The sequence below is a fragment of the Dermacentor andersoni genome, chromosome 7 (assembly GCF_023375885.2).
Source record: "Dermacentor andersoni chromosome 7, qqDerAnde1_hic_scaffold, whole genome shotgun sequence".
Classification (NCBI taxonomy): Eukaryota; Metazoa; Arthropoda; class Arachnida; order Ixodida; family Ixodidae; genus Dermacentor; species Dermacentor andersoni.
Window position 1 is genome coordinate 24,495,911 of NC_092820.1, and position 24,564 is coordinate 24,520,474.

Sequence of the window (24,564 nt, forward strand, 5' to 3'; positions counted from 1 at the left end):
GCTCCCCGGACTTCACGGTGAATTACAGCCGTCGTTCCCTCCGGGTTCGCAAGCGCCGTCACAATAGATGGATGGGGGCTCCGAGGGCTTCACGGTGACTTATAGGCGTCGTTTCCTCCTGGTTTGCAACTCAGCGGGGCGAGACGGGTTGTTCTCGAGCGTCCTTTCAGAGCCGCAAAGCAGCTTTGCTCGGGACCCAGGTTACCTGGAATCGTGCCAGGCTCTCGCTTCACTTTCAGGAAGAGTCAAACAGTGGGAAAGTAACCCCCCTTGCCACGCACGAGGTCTGGCCCACTTGTCAGTACGTGCTGCACCTTGGGAACGTGGTGGATGTGCTTCTGCGCTTCTTAATTAGGTGTGACGGCGATTCGATGTGCTCTGGTGAACTCGAAGGAGGCTCAGGGAAAGGCCCCGTATCTAACAGCTCCTCCTCGCCCCGGAAGTTCGGAATGACCGGTGAAATCAATTCGCTGGCCACGAGGAACGCTGAAAGAACATGCAGGGTACTGGTGACCGTTGCAGGCAAAGTGCTCGAGGCCATGGTGCTGCGGCGGCTCGAGTGGATCATCACTGCCCCGCTCCATACCTTTGCGGCGGAGCAGAGCGGCTTCCGACGACTCCGGGCCACAGCGGATTACCTGGCCGACGTGATCGCGACGCTGGAGACTGCGAAACGCCGGGGCGAGGCAGGCTACCTCGTCCTCCTCGACGTCGAGAGCGCCTTCGACCGCCTGCCGCACGCTACCATCCTGGATGCACTCAGTGCGCTCGGAGTGTGCGGAAGAATGCTGGCGTACGTTGCGGCGTTCTTCGATGGCCGGACGATGCGGGTGCGCGTGGCGGGAGCGCTCAGTTGGCCGCGTGTGGTTCTAAGAGGAGTGCCGCAGGACAGTGTGCTGAGCCCATTCCTGTTTAAGGTTGCGTTGGCACGCATCCCCGACTACATTCCCCGGTTCCCGGCGCACGAGCTTCGCGTCGCAGTGTACGCGGACGACATCGCGTTGTTCGCGAGCGCCCCCACCAATGTTGGCTATGCGGTGCGTGCCTGTGTACAGCGCACGCTGGATGGGGTCGACGCATACATCAGCGGTATCGGCCTCACCCTGTCGGCAGCCAAGGAGCTCATCGTACACCCAACGTACGATGGGCAGTACAGCACGCTGGGCTTCACGCTCCAAAGAGTGCTGCATCCGTGGCAAAAGCGAGTACATAACGTCACGCACGAAATCGTCCTGACCCACTTATCCCAGGTAGACTGGATTCAACACCTTCAACTACATTAAACTTCCTCACAGACCGTCAAGCCTTTATCCGGATACAAGACACGGAACATAGCCCGTATCAGCTCGGTGTACGCGAGGTACCCCGCAGGGAGCGGTACTCTCACCGCTCCTTCTCAATCTGGCCATGATGAAGCTCCGTTCCCTACTGGGTGAGGTCCCAGGCGTGCAGCATGCTCTGTACGCCGATGACATCCCATTGTGGGCTACTCATGGATCGGTTGAAGCAATCGAGGTCAACCTGCAGCATGCGGCGGCTATTGTGGAAGAATATGCCCGTCAATGCGGCCTCGAATGCTCCCCGACCAAATCGGAATTTGTGCACTTAACGACCCAACCCGAAGTGCACCACTAAATCAACCTATCCCTATGTACAGGCCCCATCCCGGAACGCGACGAGATCCCAGTTTTGCGCCTTTGCATACATAGGAACCGCAAAATTGATACCACTCTTCAAAAGCTCCGTAAGGTAGGGGGCTAAGTGGGTCGTATGATCCGCAGGGTATCCAATAAAAAGGGGGGCTTGCGATGCAAAGACGCTGGCATTCGTAACCAGCCGAATACTCTACTCGGCGCCCTATCTCTACCTACGCAAATGCGATGAAAACGCCCTTGAGGTGATTTTTACGCAAAATCTATAAGAGAGCCGTCGATCTCCCCATTACTACGTCCAACAAACGTCTCCTCGAACTGGGGATGACTAATAGTTTTGCGGAACCATGCGGGGCTCATCTTAACAATCAATTCCTGTGGTTGAGCAAAACACCAGCGGAAAGCTGCCTCTTGTCCCACTTGCACATCCGATCTATAACCCACACGGAACCCAGCGTCTCACTGCCAGACGCTTGGCGTCTCACCTTTCAGGTAAACCCTCTCCCTAATAACGTGACACGAGATACTCACGAGGGCCGCCGCCAAGCGCGCTATACAAGGATCACCAGAACATATGGAGATCACCCAGGAGTATTCTATAGGGACGCTGCCGGCCCTCACCACGGGGCTTGGTTTACGGCGGTAGTCGTCCATCAAAACACACCCGTTAATGGCCTCACTATCCGGGCCCCCAATATTACTTACGTGGAGGAGGTGGCTATCGCGCTTGCTGCCGCAGATCCAGCGTCTCGAGTCATCATTACTGATTCGTCGGGTGCTTGCCGCGATATAGACCAAGGCCAAATCTCATATCGTGCCTTCCAAATCCTTAATAAATGTGAGAACCAGGGATTCCAACCCTGCGCTCCATTATTTGGGCCCTAGCTCACCAGGGAATAGAGGGGAACGAAGTAGCCGACGCTACAGCTCGCGCGCTTCATTTCCGGGCGTCGCCTCTATGACCCGTCGACGAGGTCCGTGGATTCAAACCGGCAATCACCTTTAAAAAAATCACACAGCTGTATCAGCCTAATCACGGCCGATACTTGCCCCCTTGCAAAGGCCTCAATAAGACGGAGGAGCGCTGGCTTCTCCGTCTCTACACGAATACAGTACTGTGCCCGGCGGTGCTGAAACACTTAAACCCGGGATTGTCGGGCGAGTTCCCGCATTGTGGGGAGGTGTTTGCGGACGCATACCACATGGTGTGGGCATGCCCCTCCAACCCTGCTTTCCCCCCAAACCCCCCCCCCCCCCCTCTACCCGAAAGGACTGGGACGCCACCCTGCTCGGCTGCTCAACCCTCCAGGAACAACGTGCCCTGGTGGCCCGAACCAAAGCCGCTGCAGAAGCCACGGGGGTCCCGGACTAGGGACCACCCCCTAGACTTTGTAAGGGCTGGGCCCTTACACTCTTAAAACGGTTGCACCCTTTGGGTGTATATTTGTCCCACAACAACAATCGTCATCTTCCTTGCTTGCGTTTCCTTTCTTGAAAGCTCGGCGCTCGCTACTTTCCTGTCGAGAATGCTGCGTCACACTGATAACGCGCATGTCGTTCGTGACTGGGAAGTACCGGGCTAGCAGCGTTAAAGAAAGGAAACGCGGGCAAGACAGATGACGATTAGTGTTGTGGGACAAGATAAGCCGCAAAGGGTGTAAATGTTTCTAAGAGTGTAGGGCACAGCTCACACCTCTCTTGTAAATAGAAGAAATAGTTTATCGCCACCACAACCACCTGGGCCTCGTCATCGACCGGCCACTCAGCTGGTGTGTGGCGGTGGCGTCCCTGCCGGAAGGTGCCGCACACGTGGCGGGCGCCGCGCGCTCCCTGCTTGCTCGTGGCCAAAGATGGTCGCCGACCCTCGCGCTACGGCTATACAACTCTGTGGCCTCAGCGCGGATCCTGTACGCGCTGCCCCTGGCGAATGTCCAGCCGACGCAGTGGAAGGTGTTGGACGCGGATCACCGAGCCCTCGTCCGCCAGCTCCTGTGCCTCCCGCGGTCGTCACAAAGCGGCGCCACTCTTGCCGAGGCGTGGTAGACGCCCATTTCTCCCCGAGCCGAGGGGCGGGCCCTCAACCACTGGAACGCCTGCATCGCTCGCGGCATGGTAAGCACCTGGGGACGTATTCTGAAACGTTCGCCGCGGCGACAGTTTCGCCGCGGCGAACGTCACATTCGATAAGCCGACCGCCTGCTCACTCGTGACGTCAGCGCGCACTACCAGCGCGCGCTCTCGAACGCTTCACATCGCACGAGAGATTGCGCCCGGCGAGTGTAGAACGACTCGGGTGTGTTGTAATCGAGTGCAGTGGCCGTCGCTCGGTTCTGGGCACTGGCCACGGTTGGCTCCGGTCGCTTTGTGTAAAGGAAATGAGAGAAAAAAGTGAGAAATGTTATATTTTAATGAATAAATTGTGCTACAACTGACATAGTTGGGAAGCAACATTTGGGTGATATCATAAACCGACGGTTTTTGTTTCTGCGTTTGTATGTCAGTCATCAAGCACCGCCAGAGGGGCGTCAAATCAACATGGCGCCCTATTTTGAAAATGGGTAGAGCTGAGCAAACACGAAAGGAACCGGCGTAGCGCGTGTGCGAGTTTTATTGTGGCTGTTTCATTTTGAGAATGGGTGTGTGCAATGTTTTCGCGCACCGCCAAGGTCATGCAAAGAATGGCAAAGCTTCAGCGGAGCCCTCGAAGAAGACGCGCGGGACCCCGCTGTATAGTCGTCTGCTGGCCTTCTGCTACCGTCCGAAAATTTGGTAAGTGTGCGTTGCAAGCGTTGAGTTGTGAACAGACGGCAGTGTTCAAGAGCGTTGTTTTTCTACGAAATTGCAGGTTTCAAAAGAAGAAATAGCAGGAGGCTAATTATTTGTCGGAAATAAAGGCTGCCATCCCAGAAAATGTGTTCATTTACTTGGCGGTCTTGCTCGCGCAGACGGCCAGTTTGCCTGTGTTTGTACATGAGCGAAGACCATCACAGCCATGCCTGCGCGTCAAATTACCATTCGGCAGGAGGAAATTATAGTAAATTTTATGGAAAGTAACCCCCGGCTTGCTAGTAGGTCGGGGGAATTCGGTGGGGAATTTACGGCCGCAAAAAGGCAGGATTTGTGGAAGCAACTGGCGGCGCTTCTCAACGCAGAAGGGCCGCCAGTTAAGACAGAGCGAGAATGGAGGCTGTGGTGGTGCAAGTTTCTGTACAGATGCAGGCGTGACGCGGCGAATGTTTCGGCCGAGCAAAGGTGAGTGAAAAGTAGGCTTTAATGAATGCGGTTCGTATTCTTACGAACGCACTGTTTCCTTGCAGGGCAACAGGCGGCGGCCGACTGGGCGGCATTCGGGGCCGCGCCCTTCAACTTGTCGGGAGCGGTGCCACCAGAGGCCTTGGAGAGCCCTTCTTCATGTCTACCAGCAGCTCGGAGGTGAGGATACTATTTTGCAGGTGTACTCTTGCATTGTGCTTTTCGATGGTGATGCCAGTGCCTAAGAAGGTCAGAGAAGTGCACCGTGGTTGCACATAGCAGGAAATACACAGCAGCCTGAGGTGTGCACATTATGCCATCGTGGTGGGCAACACATGCCCTGCGCAGTGCCGTCTAGATCCTCTTAACTACTCGACCAATGAAGTGGTAGTGCAGGGTGAAGCAACTCGACCCTGTGTTGAAATTGAAATTGTGTTGTCTGTAGCTGTACACTTTCCAAGAGAGGGTGCTGGTGCGACACAGTGCAAAGTAGTAGCATATCGCATCTGAAAGGCAGTGTACAGGTGTTATAAAGTCTCCTTCCTTATGTTGGCATATTACTAGGCCAGCCAAACACCACCCGTGGCGCCAGGGAGCACTGCTGAAGAGCCGCAGCCGGGCCCCAGTGGGGCTACAGGGAGGCGTGCCTCTTCAAGACCCTCCCGGCCACGAAGGTCGAGGCCCAGCGAGGGTAAGCCACTATACGTATCACTTGTGGACACATGCAATGAGCACAGCAAGCGTAGGTGTCGTATGCATTTTTTTTTTGCCAGGCCAAGCCGTAGGGTGCGGTTGTGCGAGAGGAGAGCTTATGGTGATGTCCGCACAATGCGTTACACGAAATGTACGCACAGTGTCGTGCATGCTCCAGCAGTGCTTGATGCCGGCAGGCACGACTAACAGCTGCATTGTTTGAAGGAAAAGCCTGAAAGGGTAGTGATGTTGAGGAAGTTAAAATGATGCAAAAGTTTTGCTTTAGCAATATGTCTAGTTGTTGTCCACTGTCCAAGTTGAGGTAGGCGCAAACCGAAGAGTGCACACAAAGTATAAATTGGAAGCGTTTAAAAGAATGGACGTGACATCCAAAGGCTCATACTGGTGCCACTCACATCGTGATAAGCTGTCAAGTGCAAAAAAATGAAGTCTTGTATAGTGTACATTGTGTAGCGTGGAACTGGTGTCTTCAGAAACGCTTCAATATTATACACTGTTAATTGCAACAACGCAGACAGTCTAGGGAGGAGTAACTGTTGGAGTAACCTGAGCCTCGTTAGCTTTGCACAACCACCACTTAATGAAAGAACCTGTGTAGCAGTGCAGATGACACAATTTTCTGGATACGGAGCAATGTGCAGGAACTGCCGCTGTTGATTACATTTTCGCTTTCCGACCGCCTGGACAGGCTATAAAGAAGTTCAGTTATTGTATTCACTCTTGTGGTAGGGAACTACACTGCCTACATAAAGCAACGGACTACTGAGCCGAGGCACCAAATAATTCGCTTGTGTCGCGCTTGCAGTACAAGTAATGCACATCGACAGTTGGAAGGATTATATGTCCTGTCACTGTGTGAGCCTCTGATGTGCCACGCATGCTCATTCTCCCTATATTTGCAAACATTCACCACATGTTTCACCATTTCTTTAAAGCAGCTGGCGCACGGAGCAGGCCGCCGCGCTCCGAGGGGGAGCTGCTCGAGCAGGCAGTGCTGGATGGTGCGCGGACTGTGCATGCTGCGCAGAGCCAAGCCACCATCCAGCGCGAGTTGCTTGCAGAGTCGAGAAAGGTATGCACTTCTCATGAGTAATGGTTCATTCAGTATAGTCAGCCATCATAAGCAGTGCTTTCGTTGGGTGCCTGCCGTGGGCACAATTCTTTAAGGGAATGTGTGCTGGAAGGAGGATGGCAGTGTAGTGGTTGGTAATGAGCAGTAGTAGTGCCGTAAAGATTGGTAGGTGGTGCGACCAATAGGTTGCAGTGACATTCGGCAAGTGAAAGGCCACAGGGATAGCAGAAACATGTGCTCTCATTGCGCAGTGTTTAGCGGATCTGTGAGGTTAGTGAAATTACAGGCACCGAAGTGTGTGCGTGGATGAGAGGTTGGATGGCGGGATGTGCTGCAGTGTGAGGACGACACTGTTATTTTGCTGCATGGAATGAATGCATAAGGCGGTTAGTTGCACTGCACGAGGAGCTTGGATTGCTGTTTTATGCATCCCACAAGCCGTACACTTGTAAGCACGTTATGTAGACTGCGCGATACATCTGAGGGCAGCGCCTGAATGAGTTTGTATTGTTGTGGGTAGAGTGGGGTTGGTATGTGCGATTCACATTTGGACGAACGCTGTTGTTGCAAACGAAACAATAACATGAAATATAATTCTGTACTAGCGCTCCTTTGATATGCAGGTCTGGCCTGATATGCAGGTCTGGCACACTTCGGCCAACTACTGGCCGAAGTGTGCCAGACATGTTGAGCAACTTACATTGGCAGGTGTGGACCTAGACGCAACTAGCTCAGTGAAATATTGCGATGCGGGTCTGTAAATGTGGCACGAATAAATTTTGTATTACACCTGCTACCTTAACCTGCGTACCGCTTAGGAGAACGCACTGATATCCATACAGCGAAGACATGTCACTGAACGTTCACACTGGCATTTCCAGAAGTACACCCACTACGACACGTGTAACATAACTGTGAGGCTGCAAGAGGGAACAGTGCAAGTTGGTTCTGTGTGAATGCAACAAATCGGACAAGGTTGACTGCAAAGTGCATGACGTAACATTACATAGGTTCTGCAAACCAAACGAACACAGCAGTGAACCCGCGTGAGGACACACCGTATGTGAAGTGCCTTCTTTCCCCCGTCCTCTCACAGCAAACCGCCGCGATGGAGCGCATCGCGGACTCGCTCGACAGACTGGGAAACGTCCTGGGGCGGCAGGAGACTCAGCTGCAACTGCTCCAGGAGCAGCTCGCCCCAGTGACCACGCTCGCTGCGGCACTGACGGCTTTCCTGCGCCAGCAGAACCTGCCGCAGGGGAACCAGCCGCAGCAGCCCCAGTAATTTTTTTTTCCGTTGATTCCTCCTGCGTCAGCAGGACCTGACGCAGGAGGCCATTTATTTGCTATTTCTTTGCTTTATTTATTCATTTGCCATTTCTGTGCCAATTCTTGTAAACAATGTATCGAAGCGCTTTGTTGTATATTTATTGACTGCTTGTATTGCTTGTATTGATTGCTTGTATTTATTGATTGATTTTTGTATTCGTTTCACGTTACTAGTTCCTTGTTCCTTGCTTGCGTGTTCGTTTGTCCATGTACCACATCAAACAGGCCTGTACTGTTTGTATTGTTGGAAACAGACGTTAGTGTTGGTTCTTTACTATGAAGTGCTTGGATGAGCGTTTTCGCTGCAAAACAGCAGTGTGTGTACACAGCAGTGCAACATATAAAACCGATGATGCCCTGACCAAAGACAAATGCACTTGTCGAAATGTTGGCTTCCGCTTTCAACGAATGTGTACTGGAAAAAGGCGTGGCCACTTGCCAAAATGTTGCCTCCTGTGCTCACCTTGTTCTCATTATGCTCATTGAAATGAATGTCCATGTCTCGCGCTCACCCTGTTTTTGTCATGTTAGTCTGACAGCATTACGAGATTTCCGTATAGAGGTATGCAGATTCGTAATGAATTGTAAATGCGCAGACACAGGCCATATTCGCGGCAAAGAGGGTCTGCGATGTGTCACGCCATGTAACGCTTCGTTTATTGCGTGTGCACATTTTTTGTGGAGGCACAGCAATGGAAAAGTTTCGTGCTGCAGGAACATGTCTTTCGTACCGTGCGCAACGTTTGGTGTGTTTGTTGTTTTTTCAATGCACACACTGCTCAATGACATTGCATTACTGCACAACAAGAGCGTGTTATTGCTCAGCCGTCGGTACGACTGTGCAATGTTTGTATCGCTGGTAGGCGTTGTTCTGCAGTGCGCCGCAGAAATGCAATTGTTTCTTTGTGAATGGAATCAGCCTTCACCTTACATGCATGTGTGTGTGTAGCATCTGCACGGGACACTTTGGAGCACTTCGCTGTGCTTTGTAATTACTTAGTGAAATTTCCATCCATTAGCGTCCACTATTACATACTGTACGTACTGGTTGTAACCCTTGCATTTCTTATTGGCACTATGCATCAATGCAAACTAATGTGCCTATACTTGTGCCGCAGCGTACATGTATGCACACATATTCACATGTCGCAGGAGCTAGCAATTTTGCTTTGGCAGCGTTCTGGAGTGACAGGTTCGCTTACCACGTAAGTGCACAGATGCATGGAAGCAGTGGGGGTGGCAGGATAAAAGCAGCATAACGCCACCTTGATTGGCCCCACCTCCCCGTGAACAGCACGGCAAGGTGGGAGCAGTCATACATCATCTTCTTTGTGTGTTTCGCATGACCGGTGGACGTTTCGGGTTGCATCAAGGACGTGTTTGCGCCTTGTTTTGCAATGACCGACAAACATCAAAATTTCCTTCTCTGTCCTGCTTGGACAGCTGTATCCTGTTGCATGCACGTATTCAGGGAGCGCCATGTCCATGTGTGTTTACATGAAGCTGCACCACCTCTGAACATGTTGATGATCGCTCTCCGTTAACACAGACTAATGAGGTTTCATTGGCAATGTCATGCACCTTGACCATTGCTGTGTCCCGTTCGCATAACACATAACATCATGAAACGTTAACCTTGTGTGATCCATATGCATCGACACTGTATGGTTTTGCAATGAACAGGAGCTGGTCTCTGTTGCCAAGCAACGGTAACTGCATATCAGATGAACTGATGTCGATAACTGTGTACATCTCTCTCAACTTCTGCAAGGCAGGTCTATTGTGGCAAAATGTGTAATGCGTATGTGCAATTGTGTTTTAGTTTTGTGAAGCGTTTCCTCAACAGCCGAGTTTGTGAGTTAGTGTGAGTACTGCAATCATTAACAGAGCGTTCCACATGTGCACAAGTCCGTGTAACTTGTGCCATGCCATTGTCCAATATGAATTGTTAGTCATGCAGACAATGCGAGGCATGATTTGGGATTATTGTGGGTGCATTGCGAACGCAGCCTGTACGATGCAGTGTGCATTCACATCGATGTGGTGAACTGTTTTGTTCGAAATGTGCCTTATTCCTCGATCATTTGAAGTAGTGCACATTGAGGTAGCGTGCTTACTGTGACAATGTGGTGAACGACAACTCGTGACTCGATTTGATTAAGCATTTGTACTCGAGTAAACACGTGTGCCGGAAGGAGGTGCTGCAAGCACAACTAAACTTACATCATTTGAACACTGCAGCACATGATTACGTGCGGGAGGCAAGCTTAATTTATTGTGGTCGTGTAGGTATCAGCAGAACGAGTAACAGTTCTACATATGCGCGCATGCACAGGCCATAAAAAAGAAGCAATAACGTAAAAGTAGCACCACAAAAAGACAACACTTGCCACACGCACAAGTATAAGGGCAGAACACACGGCACTCCAGCAAACAGCACAGAAAACAACAAAATTAGAAAAACACAATGTCTTGGCATTATCCTGAAATTGACACTGCTCAGCAGTGCATCGATCCTCAGCTTACCTGCGTGGCTTTACCACACGACAGATGGAATTGTGCGCCACTGTTGGAAGCGTACTAAATGAAATATAATGAATAGAAATGCCACAGTCCCAAGCAAAGTATATGTGAACACAGAGAGGCACTGCGCGTGTGACATTGAATGATATCAAGGTGAAAGTGACATTCTGTGAGACAGCAAGCAACATAGCCGGTACTTTATGCAATGTGGCCATTCGGAGTGTGCGAACCCCATTAATGACACAGGTGTTACGAGAAATGCGGAATCTTGCACACTGAGGGGCGAAAATGCAAAGTGTGTTACGTTGCTGAACACTTGTAAACGGAAGGCATGTACCTGGGTCTGTGTTTAACATTCCGCATCATTACCACTCGAATGTGCCGAATGATGTGAGACTGTTTACAGGCTGTGCTGTAACTGCACTGTGTAGCTGTGACATCAAAGGAATGCCTTTCGGCTTTCCATGTGCCGGGTAAGCTAGGTATTTGAGAGCACTCACACATATAGCCGCATACTGCTGCATGCTCATGAAAACTATGTATGCATGTGGCAATTCGTTGGTCGACCACCTATCAAGGAAAAGGCGGACACAGCTCAGAAATGGAAGTGTACAGAGTTTGACGCAGAAAACGAAACGCCACGCAGTCCTCCTCGCCGTGGCTGCATACCTCAGCAACTTGGAAATTGTTCACTTCCTGAATGGAGCGAAGTCTCGCTTAGAAGGTTTGGACAGAAGTGTGTGTCATTGCAATGGCGCGGCATTTTTGGCTAAAAGGAAAAGCACAGAGTGTGGTGAGACCCTGCCAGAACCCCGGATTCCCTCTGGCGGCTGCAAGTCATCGCGAGTGACCACCCAGGGAAGTTGATGCAAGACACTGCAAAGGAACTCCAGGCGGCACAGTCGACTGCCAGGCTCGCTGTGCACGACAGCATGCGGTACCACTTATATGTGATGATGAGGGGGCAACTTACGTCCAGTAAGACTCGGGAGGGTCACCTACTCGGCTGTGTTCCTAGCGATTGCTGATCAAGCTGGAGAGGCTTGAGGAGCCGCAAATGCTGCGGTATTTGTTTTCCGACGAAAAGAACTTTGAGCACGACCGAAAACTTTCCTGCCGTAATGGCAGGTCGCTTTGTGCCAGTTCCAATAAGTTAGCTGCAGTGTTCTACACGAAATTTCCATCATCAGCAACAACGGTAACACCATGCCCGCACGCTGATTTGCAGAAGGTGTCCGCGTTAATGCTGCCGCGTACGCAGAGGTGCTCATCACTGCAATGCCCTGGACAGAGACTGTTTCTAGAGGAAAATGTTACGACGGTCAGCAACACCAAGCCCTCGCTCACACCGCCTGCATTACACAGAAGTGGTTTGCTGACAGCTTCCAGAACCCCGTCATTCCCAACTTCAGACCTGCTACCTCTCCACATTTATATCCACTCGACTAGCCCATCTGAGGCGGCATTGCGAGAGGTGCCAAGAAACAGCCAAATAATACGAAACTCGCTCAGGGCTGCCATAGCTACGTGAATGCGAACATTTGTAATGGCCCCTTAACCCCTTCACGCTGCCTCGTGCGCAGTTGAATGTGTCGTTGCTGAGGACGGTGAATCCATTGAGCAATTGTGGGAATAAAGCATTACAGAAGTATTGCCCACAGTTTCGTTACAAAAATGTGTGCTTTGCTATAGATGCTCTCCTGTGCGTGAAGGCAACAGTGTGCTCTCAAATACCTCGCGAACCCGGTACATATACATGCTGTTGAAAACGTTGCATACTTGAAGACGTGCATGCGTGGAAGGGTGGGACAATTGGGGAAAATAGCACGTTTTCAGAGGATAACAATCACATATGTTTTCAGGTACTGCTTGTAAAATTAGCAAATTGTGAAGACTGCAATGTTGTGCATCACGTGCGCGCAGCAAATGTGAATGTGTAGAGCACGCAACACTACAACAGAGTGGTTGCACATTGCTTGTAATTGGTGTTGTCCGATCTGACACACTGAAAATGGATAACAAAGTGCTATGGCCATTTCTTATGCACGTGCTCATTGTGTGCACCTCATTGTGGTCACATCAGGTTCTTAGGCTTCATTGCATGTGGACACCCATCATGAGATTGCTTTGTGCCTGCACTGTGATTGCACCGCCACGTGGTCGGGGCGCATTTTAGGTTCCGTTAAGTGCTCCTCCACACGTGGTGTAGATGCTGGGTAGGGATGGAACGTGCCGAGAAGTCAAGAGGCTACAGCTGTGGCGGTGTGATGGTGCGCTCCAGTGCGCGTGAAGAGGGGTCGGCTGTGGGTTCGCTTTCAAAGGTGTCCAGCGCCATTCGCAGAAATTCGTGGTCGGCAAGGCGCTGGCACATGCATATAATATCAGCAATGCAGGTAGGATCCTTGGTGGCCAACACATTCAAGGCTGCAGTCACAATGCCTTTGAGTACAAGGCGTACTCTGTCGGTCTCCATCATCGAAGCGTTGACACGTCGGTGAAATGAGAGGACATCATCTACATACGAGGTGGGGGACTTGCCTAGTTGCTGCTTTCGAGTGCGCAACAAACTGCCGGAGGACGACAACCTTCTTCACAGAATTCCAGTCGGGGAAGTCGATCTTGTGGTTGAATGAAGAAGCCTTCGCCACGCCCTTGAGTGAGAAGTATATGCGGCGTAGCCTAATCGCCTTGCCCCCACCGGTTGCGTGAACTTACCCGGGCGAAGTTGTCACGCCAATCCTGCACATCTTCACTGTGAAGGCCAGCGAGCAGATGGGGATCGTGCAAGGGCCCAGAGATAATCCAAGGAGAGCATGTACCAGACGTAGCCGAGATTGTAGATGTTGGTGTGTGTGATGGAGCGTCTTGCAGCTTGAGGGCGATTAGCTGGCACAAACGGCTACCTGAGCGAAGCTCCAGGATGTAGAGCAGGCGAGAAGACGTTCAGGAACCTAGGAGCAACCTCCACCACGTGTGACGTAGCACTTAACACGACCTTGAACACGGCCCGAACACGTTGCAGCACAATGAATGTATTGCCAAGTTTGCATTGCGAGGTTTTCAGATGTGATATGAACTGTGATCACGAGCTGCCATGTGTGCTCGGCCCCAACGTTATGTTGGACTCCTGCTGTAAGGTATGCAATGTGCAGCACGGTGTGGTGGCCACTTTGTGTGGCTGCAGCGTGCAACTTCATGCATCTTCTTAAATTGTAAACGTGCAAGCTAAGTACCATTGACCTGTTCGCGTGACACATTCGCCTGAACCATGGAGTGCCTATTGGAAAATTGTGATCACAATCCAGGGCAGGTCCTGTCACGCATGCAAACTGAGAACTGTTCGATGCATGCTGACAAAGTGGCAGTGCTGCAGTGGGAAAGGTATTAAACATAATTTGTTACACATTAAAACACCATGTGATCTACATGTGCGGCGTCTTTTGCACAACATGTGTGTGATACCTGGCGTGAAGTCATTTTTGTATCACTGTACCCTTCAGTTTACTCGTTAGACAATTGGTGCACAAAGTGAACTTGATGGGGTTGTTTCGTGCCATATGCACGTGCATCACACTGTCGACTCAGAGTCGTTAAGTTAGCTGCCAAGTGAGATTCAAAATGCGATGGTCCTCACGATGTCGCAATACATGTAGCATCATCGTTACACAAAACAGGAAGCTTTGCTCTATGCGAACTGTATTGCTTCACCATGCACATGCTTACTGCAGCAATGATTCTTTCTGGGTAAAGCGGAACATACAATACAGTGCATTGCATGTAAATTCCTTGCTGGGATCGCATTTGCAGCTGTCCTTATGCTTCATGCTTTTCAACTTTGTATCTTGCAATCGAGCTTGTTGCAACATTTCTCATGGAGGCGCAGCCGGAGTTGAACATTTCTCTTCAAGCGTCCTCGCTCTACATTGCACCACCTTCCCAAGTGAATCGCTTCAGATGACCACTGTATGATACGTGTAGCGAATTGTCTGCAGTATAAGTTGCGGTGCGCTTGTAATGCCACACGTGTTGCCCTATCGCAGCTATGGCAAAATGGTTCGCCCCCTGTCGCTTCACACAATTGTCCAACTTAACTGGCAAGGGTCATCCGCCAGTGTATGACAGTGGCCATACGTACTTCGAGTGGGCAATGCGTACTTCTTTGTCTGCACATCAACACCTCCCGATTATTTCGTAGTGTGCTGCTTCGTGCCACATGGCACAAAATATGGCACGTAATCTGAAGCGCAGTTCACTTTTGCGTTTGCGCCACAGACAAGAAAGCGCGCCTCAATGGGGCCTAGCCTATTTTCAGAAATCCCAAAGGCCCCATTCTGAGAGTGCATCACTAAGCAGTTGGCCCCATCACAGGGCAATGGCGGTCGCTCTTGAAGTGTGCCATACTCCTCTTCGTGTCACGTGGTCAGAAATGCTGCGGCGTCTCCTCACAGCAAAAATTTCCTTAATGGGCCGCAAGCACTTGTGCACCTTTCTTGCAGTCACGTTCCTGTATCCATAGCGTGGTGTAGGACTTCATACAAGAATGTCACATACAAGGTATGTGCCGGAATGATCTTTAAACGAGTGTCCAGTGTCCTCCAATTAGCGAATGTACGAGGAGGTTCACACACGCTTGCCAGGAACTGTCTGCCTCGCATCTTCTACGCACCTGCTGAATAGAACAATCGGTGGAAGCACATGCATTTGCGCTGTTTGTTTGTCAAAATTTATTATGGAATAGGATATGAGCAAGTGTGTAATGTTTATGCGCTTTGCAAGATATGCATGTAACGCTGTTGGATGCTGTTGCATTCGTTCCCACCTCGGTTCTGTTTCCTCAGCTGCTACAAAATGTCGCATGCGTGCTGTGCCTTCATGATGTCAGACACATATCGTGTAGTGGCACATTTGTCCAAGTAACGTCTGCAGAACCGCACTTGATTCATGCTCTACCTTCCCATGTCAGCACCTCAGCAAGGCAACGTACACGTTTAGTTACGTTTCCTTCACATTGAATTGTGTCGCACACACTCCTACACTACCCCAAACATAATGTGTCAAGGGAAACATGTCCACTACACTATCCCACTTGCATACGGTTGTGTAATGACAGCTGCTTGTATAGGTGGACAGTTGCATTCCTAACCGCCTTGGGGCCAAGGCTTGTCCTGCTTTTACTGAACGAGGGAAAGGCATAGTTTCACGTTTTCATCAGGTGCCAAGGAGGTGTGCAGCACACACTGAGCAGGTCTGTAGCGCCAACGACGCATGAAATTCTATTGCTAACAATGTATTTTTGCCTCCACATCCTCAGAAACGTAGAATGTGTGTCCCCACGCATTGTGCAAAATCCCTTTAGTGCTGCTGGGAAAAAGAGCTCCCTTGCGTCACGTCCAACTTGCAATGCGCACTGGTGCACCTTCACTGCTGCCAACGGTAACAGCTGTAGGGCAACGAGGCGGCGATGGTGGAAAGAAATCATCTGACGCTATGTCATTCGCCAAACGAGCCACGTTGAGCTTGAACAGCATTGCAAAAGCTGTAGAACCCGATTGCATTCTTGTATCAAGTGTGGGGCCACAGAAGACGCTCGACAACTTGTGCAACAGCCCATTGTAGGAAAAAGCAAACACGAGTCAATTTCTGTGCGTCATTGGCACCGCTATGGGGGTGAAGTACTGGAATTGGTATAATAAGCGTCTACGTTTCCAGAATCATTCCATGGCATGGTGGCGCTGCAGACTATGCGGAAGGTCTGTCTTTGCGGCTAAGGCACTTCACCAGCATGGTGCTGGAAGCCAGTCATGATTCTTCGATTGCTACGGTCGCTTCAAAAATATTTGTCACTGCCATGGTGCTATGCAGCCATGTTTGTTTTTGCAAACAGACCTTCACGACCAGTCGCACTGTCGCAAATAGCTTCCACACGAGGAAAGGCTCAACAGCGATTGGCAAATGGAGACTGTGCCTTGTTTACAGTGCACGTGTTGTATGCTTGGCAATACATGCGATTCCACTTAGTTGAATTCCTTCATGCGAAGATTTCTCATACGGGTGCACAGCTGCATTAATTTCGTACTCGTATTCCGCAGCATGAGGCTATAGCATTGACTATCCACATGTTGCGAGCAGTTTCAACAATGTTGCACAACTGCAGCACCTAAAGCAATGTTACCATTGCCCTGTCTTCACGTAGGAGCACAATGCTTCTCATCCCCTTAGGATCTGCTTGACTGTTCTTGCTTGGTCAAGACCACATCGGTCAATGACACATAATATGCGTATGACTAAACAAGTCCCACAACAGCACATGCATCTGGAACGCAGAAGGATGAGAGAGCCGGTTTCATGGCATAGGAGCATCGGGAGGTAGAAAGCTGTGAAAAATATGCTTACGTGCTTAAAAAAGTACGCGTAATCACACTTTTAATGGCATTTCACGAGGAACACTATTGCCGCCCATCAAGCAGTGGCAAATGCACATGACATGTCCTAGTTGGGCTAATTTTCTCTAGCATACACTATCATCGGCGTTCAGTAGCTGGGCGCTGTCATGAAAAGAAGCATGCAAGACATCACAATGACAGCAGCACTATAAATGTCACGGAATGACACCAACGTAATGTTAATGATGGAACGCTGCCACTACCGTAACATCAGAAAGGCTAAAGAACAACATTAACACACATGCGACAGGCTAGCAGCCACGAATGCAAACGTGTCGAAAGCGCACCAATGCTGCATTTACAAGGGTATTGAAACGACACCACCATTAGGGCAACCACAATGGTATGATCACAGTTGCATTATTGCAACAGGCACACTTGTGTGACGACAATGCAGTGTTCACAACTGCTGCAAAGAGAAAAACGACAACGAAGACAGAGAAAACCGCGTTTGCCGTGGCGCGAGACTGGCGTCATTGCGTGTGCCGGAGCAGCTTGAGAACATCTGAACAAAGTGCTGTCACTGAATAAACGGGCGCAGTGTTCCCGTTCTTGTGTGGCCCTTATTATGCTCCTGGCCGTCCGGCCGGATGCTGTTCTCGCCTGGTAGCAGTCATAACAGTTTATTTATAACAGTGCCGACGAGCAACGAACCAGAACCCTGATGACGGCGAACACTCCTGCCATGGCGCACCAAGTTCCACATTTCGCCGACGCCAAGGACAAGTGGTCGTCGTACTACACCAGAGTCGAGTCGTACTTCGAGGGTAACGACATCGTCGACGACGCTAAAAGAAGAGCGCTTCTCATCTCGGCACTGAGCTCGAAGCCTATCGACGCACTGAGTGGACGTTGTGCCCTGCGAAAGGTGAGCGAGTTAACGACGCGGAAGCGGTTACCATGCTCGAATAATTTTGCACACCCCCGCCAAATGAGATAGCCGCAAGCCTCAAGTTCTTCACCCGCATTCAAAGGGAAGTGAAATCAGCTCAACAGGTTATCGTAGAGCTTTGACGCCTGGCTGATAAATGCAAATTCGGGGCCATGTTGATGGTCATCGGTGGTGAATCCGCTAGCACGGCGAGGCGACTTGTGCATTTAAACATGCCTAATGTTTCAACTGTAGGAAAAATGGGCACCTAGCTGCCGTGCGTCGATCTAAGGAAAAGCGACCGCACCAGAGCTTGGCGCTGAGCAGCGGGTCAATGGAAAATGCCGTGGCTGAGCTCTCTGCACAGTTGTTTACACTAAAGCCGCAACCAACCGCAGACAGCGGAATCGTCAGCCCGGTACGATGCAATTTTTGCTGGGGTGGAGCCGACATCGTGATAGAAATTGACACCGGCTCACTCGTGCACGTGGTGCCCTGGGACGTCTACTGCCAACATCACACAAGCTAGCCCCGCATTGAAAAATCCACCTTGAGGTTGTCATGCTACTTGGGTCCGTTGCCTATAGCCGGGAAGCTAACGCTCCCAGTTTCATCCTGCGGTACCACTGTCACGGCGTCACTGACCGTTGTTCGCATCTCGGGACCGAGCCTGTGTGGCCGTGATCTCATCCAGGCGCTGAACAACGAAAGGGCCGCGGTTTTGAGCGTGTGCAGCATTAAGGAGCAAGGGCTAAACTTGCAAGCGATCCTGTATGAGTACGAGGAAGTGATTGCACCTGAACTGGGTGTGTTCAAGGTTCCGCCCACTCATCTATACATAAAGGAGGATGCACTTCCAAAGCTCTTCAAAGCCAGGCCACTTCCATATGCATAGCGACAAAACGTTTCATACGAGCTGGACAGGCTTGATAAATTCAGAGTCCTGTCCCCGGTGGCTCACTTAGAGTGGGCGACGCCGATAGTTCCGGTAATGAAGACGGAACAGTTCAATTGTGTGGCGAGGACAGGCTAACTGTACATGCCAGCTGTGTGACGGAGCAGTACCCACTCCCGGTAATCAATGACCTTTTTGCTGCACTGCACGAGGGTGGCGTTCACAGCACCTGAATGCTGACGCACGAAGTCGGCCTCCTCTAGAAACCACTGATGACACATCAGAGGAGCTACACGAGTTCGTGCACTCGCTGCAGCAGCTAGATGACATGCCCCTTTCGTCACAAGCATTGAGACAGTTGACCGAGAAAGGTGAAGTACTTGGAAATGTCAATTCCTACATACTTCATGGTTGACCAAAGAAGTATGTAGCACCCGATCCGTAGTTGGACCCATACTTTGCACGAAAAAGTGAGCTAACCGTATACAAAGGGCTGATTTACTGGGGTCACAGAGGCGTGATTCCCGAGGCTGCTCGTGGTGACACGCTGCAATTCCTGCACGAGGCGCACCAGGGAATGTCAGCAATAAAGTCGTTGGCCCGTACTTTCGTGTGGTGGCCCGCCATCGACGGAGCTATCGAACAAATCAGTAGGAAATGTACTACATGCATGCAAGGAAACGCAATGTCACCGGCAAAAATACTAGTGAACTGGCCACTAACGCACGAGAATTGGTCACGTGTCCATTTGGGTTATGCTGGTCCAGTGAGCAACACCATGATCCTAGTGGCCATAGATTCAAATTCAAAATGGATCGAAGCAATTCCAGTGCGTCATGCCACAGCACATTCGACAGTTACATCCTTGCGTGAAATCTTCAGCAGGCTGGCCATACCAATAAACATTGTGGCAGACAACGGAACTCAGTTCACGCCAGAGACATTCACGAAGTTTGTGACAGGAAACAACATAAAGCACTTTAGTACGGCACCACATCACCCCCAATCGAACGGGCTTGGTGAACGCGCCGTGCGGACGCTGAAAGATGGCCTCAAGAAGGTTGGGTCAGGTGACTTGTCTGAGCGATTGGCTGAACTGCTCTTTAGCTACCTTATAGCGCCCCTGGATGATCACTGTCTCAACAACTTTTCGGGTGCCAGATCTGTTCTCGGTTGGACGCATGCCTTCCACCACCTGTAGCCTTCCTTATCAGTCCACCGGCAGATCAAGAAAACAAGCTGATCCCGGGCACTCCTGTTCGGAGCCGAAACTTCGGAGAGGAAGAAAGGTGGCTGCCAGCCACAGTGAAAGGAACAAGAGGATCCCGAATGATCACTGATGCAACGGCAGAAGGTGAGCTTCAGCGTCACATGGATCAAGTTCGTCTTCGATACAGTATTGCTATAACTCAACTGTTATGACTGCACAACTGCTATCGAGTCGCAATGCCTGCAAAGCAGCGTGGAAGTGACAGCAGTGAATGTATACTGCCAACTCAAGAGAAGAAGCAGAGACGTGACAACAATGCTGTGCTGGGAATGCAAAAATGCCAATGGTAACATAACGGTGCCATTACAATGGCAGTGCGAGCAAGACTACGCTGGAGTGGAAATTCTGACAACAGAAACGTGATGCTGAAGTTATTGCAATGTTACAAGTGGATGATAGCAGTGGTGTTACGAAGGTGGAATAACTGCTACGATATGGTTACGATGGCATGACATCTAAAGATGTGGTATTGCAGTCGTGCACTATCATGAATTGACAGCATCGAGAAAACAGCGTTTTGTTTTCAGATGTGGTGCACGCCTCGCTGCACCATGTCATCACAAACTGCCACCTTCCACGGTACATATAGTGTTTACACTACATATGATGCACACGAATCTTGAACTTCTCTTTTCCTGACCCTGCACACAAGGGTGTGGCGTTAGTGGTGCAATGGCACATCATCATCCATGACAGCAAGGCTGCAATGCTGTGAGAATGGCGAAATTGCATGATGCAAACGGATTCACACGAACGATGGCGTGCTGGTTGTGGAGATGACGTGTAATCACATTCACATCACCTGCCTCACTGATCTGCTCCCATTCCCACTGAATGCAGCGTTTCCTGGCCCTGCGCCTAGCGCTGCCACAATGACGCAGCCAGGAAGTAGCGGAGATACCAGTGGCACGGCAGCCAGAACACATTAATGTAGCTTCAACCCTTGCATTCCACAACACCTTTGAACAAGGCAGCAGCTAGCATAAGGCAAGGCTGAGCAGCGCAAGCCGTGGCCTAGACACTGCACAAGAAGCTCCCCCTTAAAAGAAAGCCGAGAAACATCACCACAAACACAAACACCTCTATCACAATAAGGAATGTTGGCACGTGTAGGTCAGGTGGGGCAACCAACTGCCACAAAACCACACACACTTCTAATGCCCCAGCAGATGGTGGCAGGTGTCGGCACACTGGAGCAGCAAGGAGGCACCACTTCACAGAAAACCATACACACTACGAGCTCACAAACACGCCTGTCAGCACAAGGGAGCAGGAAGGGGAGGCACTTTCAGCCGAAATGCGGCGAACACTTGTAATGCAGAAAGGGGGCGGCGACAGGTGCCGGCACATGGGAGCGGCAAGGGGAGGCAGCAACGAAACCACAAGCACAGCCAGCACAGGAGCAGCAAGTGTCAGCACGTGAGAGCGTCTGGCACAGATCGACGCACACTACTCGGGCAGAGGGGGAGGCAGCAACGAAACCACAAGCACAGCCAGCACAGGAGCAGCAAGTGTCAGCACGTGAGAGCGTCTGGCACAGATCGACGCACACTACTCGGGCAGAAGGGGAGGCAGCAACGAAACCACAAGCACAGCCAGCACAGGAGCAGCAAGTGTCAGCACGTGAGAGCGTCTGGCACAGATCGACGCACACTACTCGGGCAGAAGGGGAGGCAGCAACGAAACCACAAGCACAGCCAGCACAGGAGCAGCAAGTGTCAGCACGTGAGAGCGTCTGGCACAGATCGACGCACACTACTCGGGCAGAGGGGGAGGCAGCAACGAAACCACAAGCACAGCCAGCACAGGAGCAGCAAGTGTCAGCACGTGAGAGCGTCTGGCACAGATCGACGCGCACTACTCGGGCAGAGGGGGAGGCAGCAACGAAACCACAAGCACAGCCAGCACAGGAGCAGCAAGTGTCAGCACGTGAGAGCGTCTGGCACAGATCGACGCGCACTACTCGGGCAGAGGGGGAGGCAGCAACGAAACCACAAGCACAGCCAGCACAGGAGCAGCAAGTGTCAGCACGTGAGAGCGTCTGGCACAGATCGACGCACACTACTCGGGCAGAGGGGGAGGCAGCAACGAAACCACAAGCACAGCCAGCACAGGAGCAGCAAGTGTCAGCACGTGAGAGCGTCTGGCACAGATCGACGCACACTACTCGGGCAGAGGGGGAGGCAGCAACGAAACCACAAGCACAGCCAGCACAGGAGCAGCAAGTGTCAGCACGTGAGAGCGTCTGGCACAGATCGACGCACACTACTCGGGCAGAGGGGGAGGCAGCAACGAAACCACAAGCACAGCCAGCACAGGAGCAGCAAGTGTCAGCACGTGAGAGCGTCTGGCACAGATCGACGCACACTACTCGGGCAGAGGGGGAGGCAGCAACGAAACCACAAGCACAGCCAGCACAGGAGCAGCAAGTGTCAGCACGTGAGAGCGTCTGGCACAGATCGACGCACACTACTCGGGCAGAGGGGGAGGCAGCAACGAAACCACAAGCACAGCCAGCACAGGAGCAGCAAGTGTCAGCACGTGAGAGCGTCTGGCACAGATCGACGCGCACTACTCGGGCAGAGGGGGAGGCAGCAACGAAACCACAAGCACAGCCAGCACAGGAGCAGCAAGTGTCAGCACGTGAGAGCGTCTGGCACAGATCGACGCACACTACTCGGGCAGAGGGGGAGGCAGCAACGAAACCACAAGCACAGCCAGCACAGGAGCAGCAAGTGTCAGCACGTGAGAGCGTCTGGCACAAAGCGACGCACACTACTCGGGCAGAAGGGGGCGGCGACAGGTGCCTGCACATGGGAGCGGCCAGGGGAGGCAGCAACGGGCAAACTGCTACGGCCTAGCGTTGCAGGCGACGTGCGTGGCAAACCGCATTCTGTACATGCTGCAAGTGGCGATTACGAGCAATCGAGAGTATTGCAATCTGCCTTGCACGTGCCGCCCTCCCGCGCAAATACAGTGCCCGCCTGGCCCGAGGTGCTTCACCCTGCGTTGCTGAGCTGCTTGAGGCGTGCGGACGGTCGCCGTCGTCGTCTCCGTCGGAGTACGCGCGGCCCGTATGCGGCACATTTTCATCAATGCACAGATTGTGCAGCGCCGCACAGGCTGCCACAATCGTAGCTGCCTTTTTGGGGCCGTAATGCAAGGCGCGGTGCCGCTGCAGACATCGGAATCTGCTCTTCATGACTCCGATGCAGCGCTCCACCGCTGACCTTGCGGAAGTGTGCGCGGCGTTGTAGCGCCCTTCCGGTGTGTGCGGGGCAGGGTGGCCGGGCGCAGGTGTCAGGAGCCACGGCTCCAGGGGGTACGCACTGTCGCCTGCACATAGACAGATAGAAGCCAGTATTTCCGGCATCTTACGCAACATAGGACATCACACACACGCATCGAGTAGTTTTCCTTTTGAGAGCAACTTCGTTAATACTCACCGAGAAGGTACTCGCCGTCTTGGACGGCAATGCGGCCGCTGGCAATGCGCCGACGAAGCGACGCGTACCGCCACACGTGCGCGTCGTGGCACGACCCAGCGAATCGCGGGTCAACATGAAGGACCCTCAAGTCCGAGTCACACACCTGAAACACATTGCAGACAATTGTGTTACGGTGATGCCAATGGCTGTCCATTAATTGTTGTTCCATTACATGCAATTTCCTTTACAACTTACCACCATTGCATTCAGGGCGTAATAGCCCTTCCGGCACCAATACGTTGCCTTCTGCGCAGGAGGCAGGTTCGGGCCGACGATGGCGATGAACGTGCCATCAACGCACCCAATCACGCCGCCGAGCCTGCCGCGCTGCAAGAATCCTTGCTTAATTACAGCTCGCTCGCTGGCGGTGCGTGGGAAGGCCACCCATCCTTGCTCCTTCCCAACCTGAACAATGGCCCGCGCGACTTTTGCAATGCAGCGGCTCACTGACGGCTGGGACATGTCGATGGCCGCCTCACTGCCGACTGACGACTGGAAGCTGCCAGTTGCAAAAAACCTGAGGGTACAGAGGACTTGGTCCTCAACGCTCAGGCCCCCCGCGGTCGGCGGCTCCAGCAAGTGGGCAAGCTCGCTGCAAAGCAGCCGGACGGCGCTCTTCGTCATCCGGAAATGGCGCCGAAACGCTTCTCCCCTCATGGCGAAGGCGTCACGGCTGGAGCGGGTATGTTGTTCCCGCCGTCGCGCGAGGAACCACGCGAGCAGTGCGTTGTTCATGGCGCTGCTCAAAAGCACTGCCACCCACACGTGTCACTTGCGCAAGGGAACACAGCCTGGAAACAACGAACAACAACAATCGCCTGGAAACTACACGTGCACTACGCCATCAAAAACTCTGCTATAAACTACCACCTAACTACCCCGCTAGATTCCACCAGCAACCGAACGCCAAAAGACGTGTTCGCTTATTCAATAAATGTCCGGAGCACCCAATGACACCGTGACGTTAAAATGACGTAGACAGGAAGTACCAGGTGGCGCAAGTGAATTTCCGGTTTTGTCAAATCAGCCATTCAGCGCGCGCCGCAACGGCGGAG

General features: G+C 51.9%; 2 protein-coding genes across 2 annotated transcripts; one reads left to right on the forward strand and one right to left on the reverse strand.

Moving 5' to 3' along the window:
* Nucleotides 1-3,815: 3,815 nt before the first annotated feature.
* On the forward strand, nucleotides 3,816-20,039 carry LOC129383446 (uncharacterized). The gene is made up of 4 exons (XM_055068019.2): nucleotides 3,816-5,084; nucleotides 5,469-5,595; nucleotides 6,557-6,690; nucleotides 7,787-20,039. The coding sequence occupies exons 1-4, from the start codon at nucleotides 4,926-4,928 to the stop codon at nucleotides 7,973-7,975; spliced, it is 609 nt and encodes a 202-aa protein (XP_054923994.1). The 5' UTR covers nucleotides 3,816-4,925; the 3' UTR covers nucleotides 7,976-20,039.
* On the reverse strand, nucleotides 18,886-24,133 carry LOC126526142 (putative nuclease HARBI1). Its single transcript, XM_072289431.1, has 4 exons — nucleotides 23,705-24,133; nucleotides 23,468-23,612; nucleotides 23,011-23,357; nucleotides 18,886-19,020 (listed from the first exon to the last, which is right to left on the reverse strand). The coding sequence occupies exons 1-4, from the start codon at nucleotides 24,131-24,133 to the stop codon at nucleotides 18,886-18,888; spliced, it is 1,056 nt and encodes a 351-aa protein (XP_072145532.1).
* Between the last annotated feature and the right edge of the window lie 431 nt (nucleotides 24,134-24,564).

What these genes read in the sequence shown, in the direction of transcription:
- LOC129383446 (XM_055068019.2), top strand. Translation starts at nt 4,926, where the DNA reads ATGAATGCGGTTCGTATTCTTACGAACGCACTGTTTCCTTGCAGGGCA. An exon ending in AAGGTCGAGGCCCAGCGAGG is followed by an intron (nt 5,596 to 6,556) that starts GTAAGCCACTAT and finishes TCTTTAAAGCAG; the next exon opens with CTGGCGCACGGAGCAGGCCG. An exon ending in TGCTTGCAGAGTCGAGAAAG is followed by an intron (nt 6,691 to 7,786) that starts GTATGCACTTCT and finishes GTCCTCTCACAG; the next exon opens with CAAACCGCCGCGATGGAGCG.
- LOC126526142 (XM_072289431.1), bottom strand. Translation starts at nt 24,133, where the DNA reads ATGACGAAGAGCGCCGTCCGGCTGCTTTGCAGCGAGCTTGCCCACTTG. An exon ending in AGACGGCGAGTACCTTCTCG is followed by an intron (nt 23,358 to 23,467) that starts GTGAGTATTAAC and finishes GTCTATGTGCAG; the next exon opens with GCGACAGTGCGTACCCCCTG. An exon ending in CGCAGGGTGAAGCACCTCGG is followed by an intron (nt 19,021 to 23,010) that starts GCCAGGCGGGCA and finishes ATGTGTCATCAG; the next exon opens with TGGTTTCTAGAGGAGGCCGA.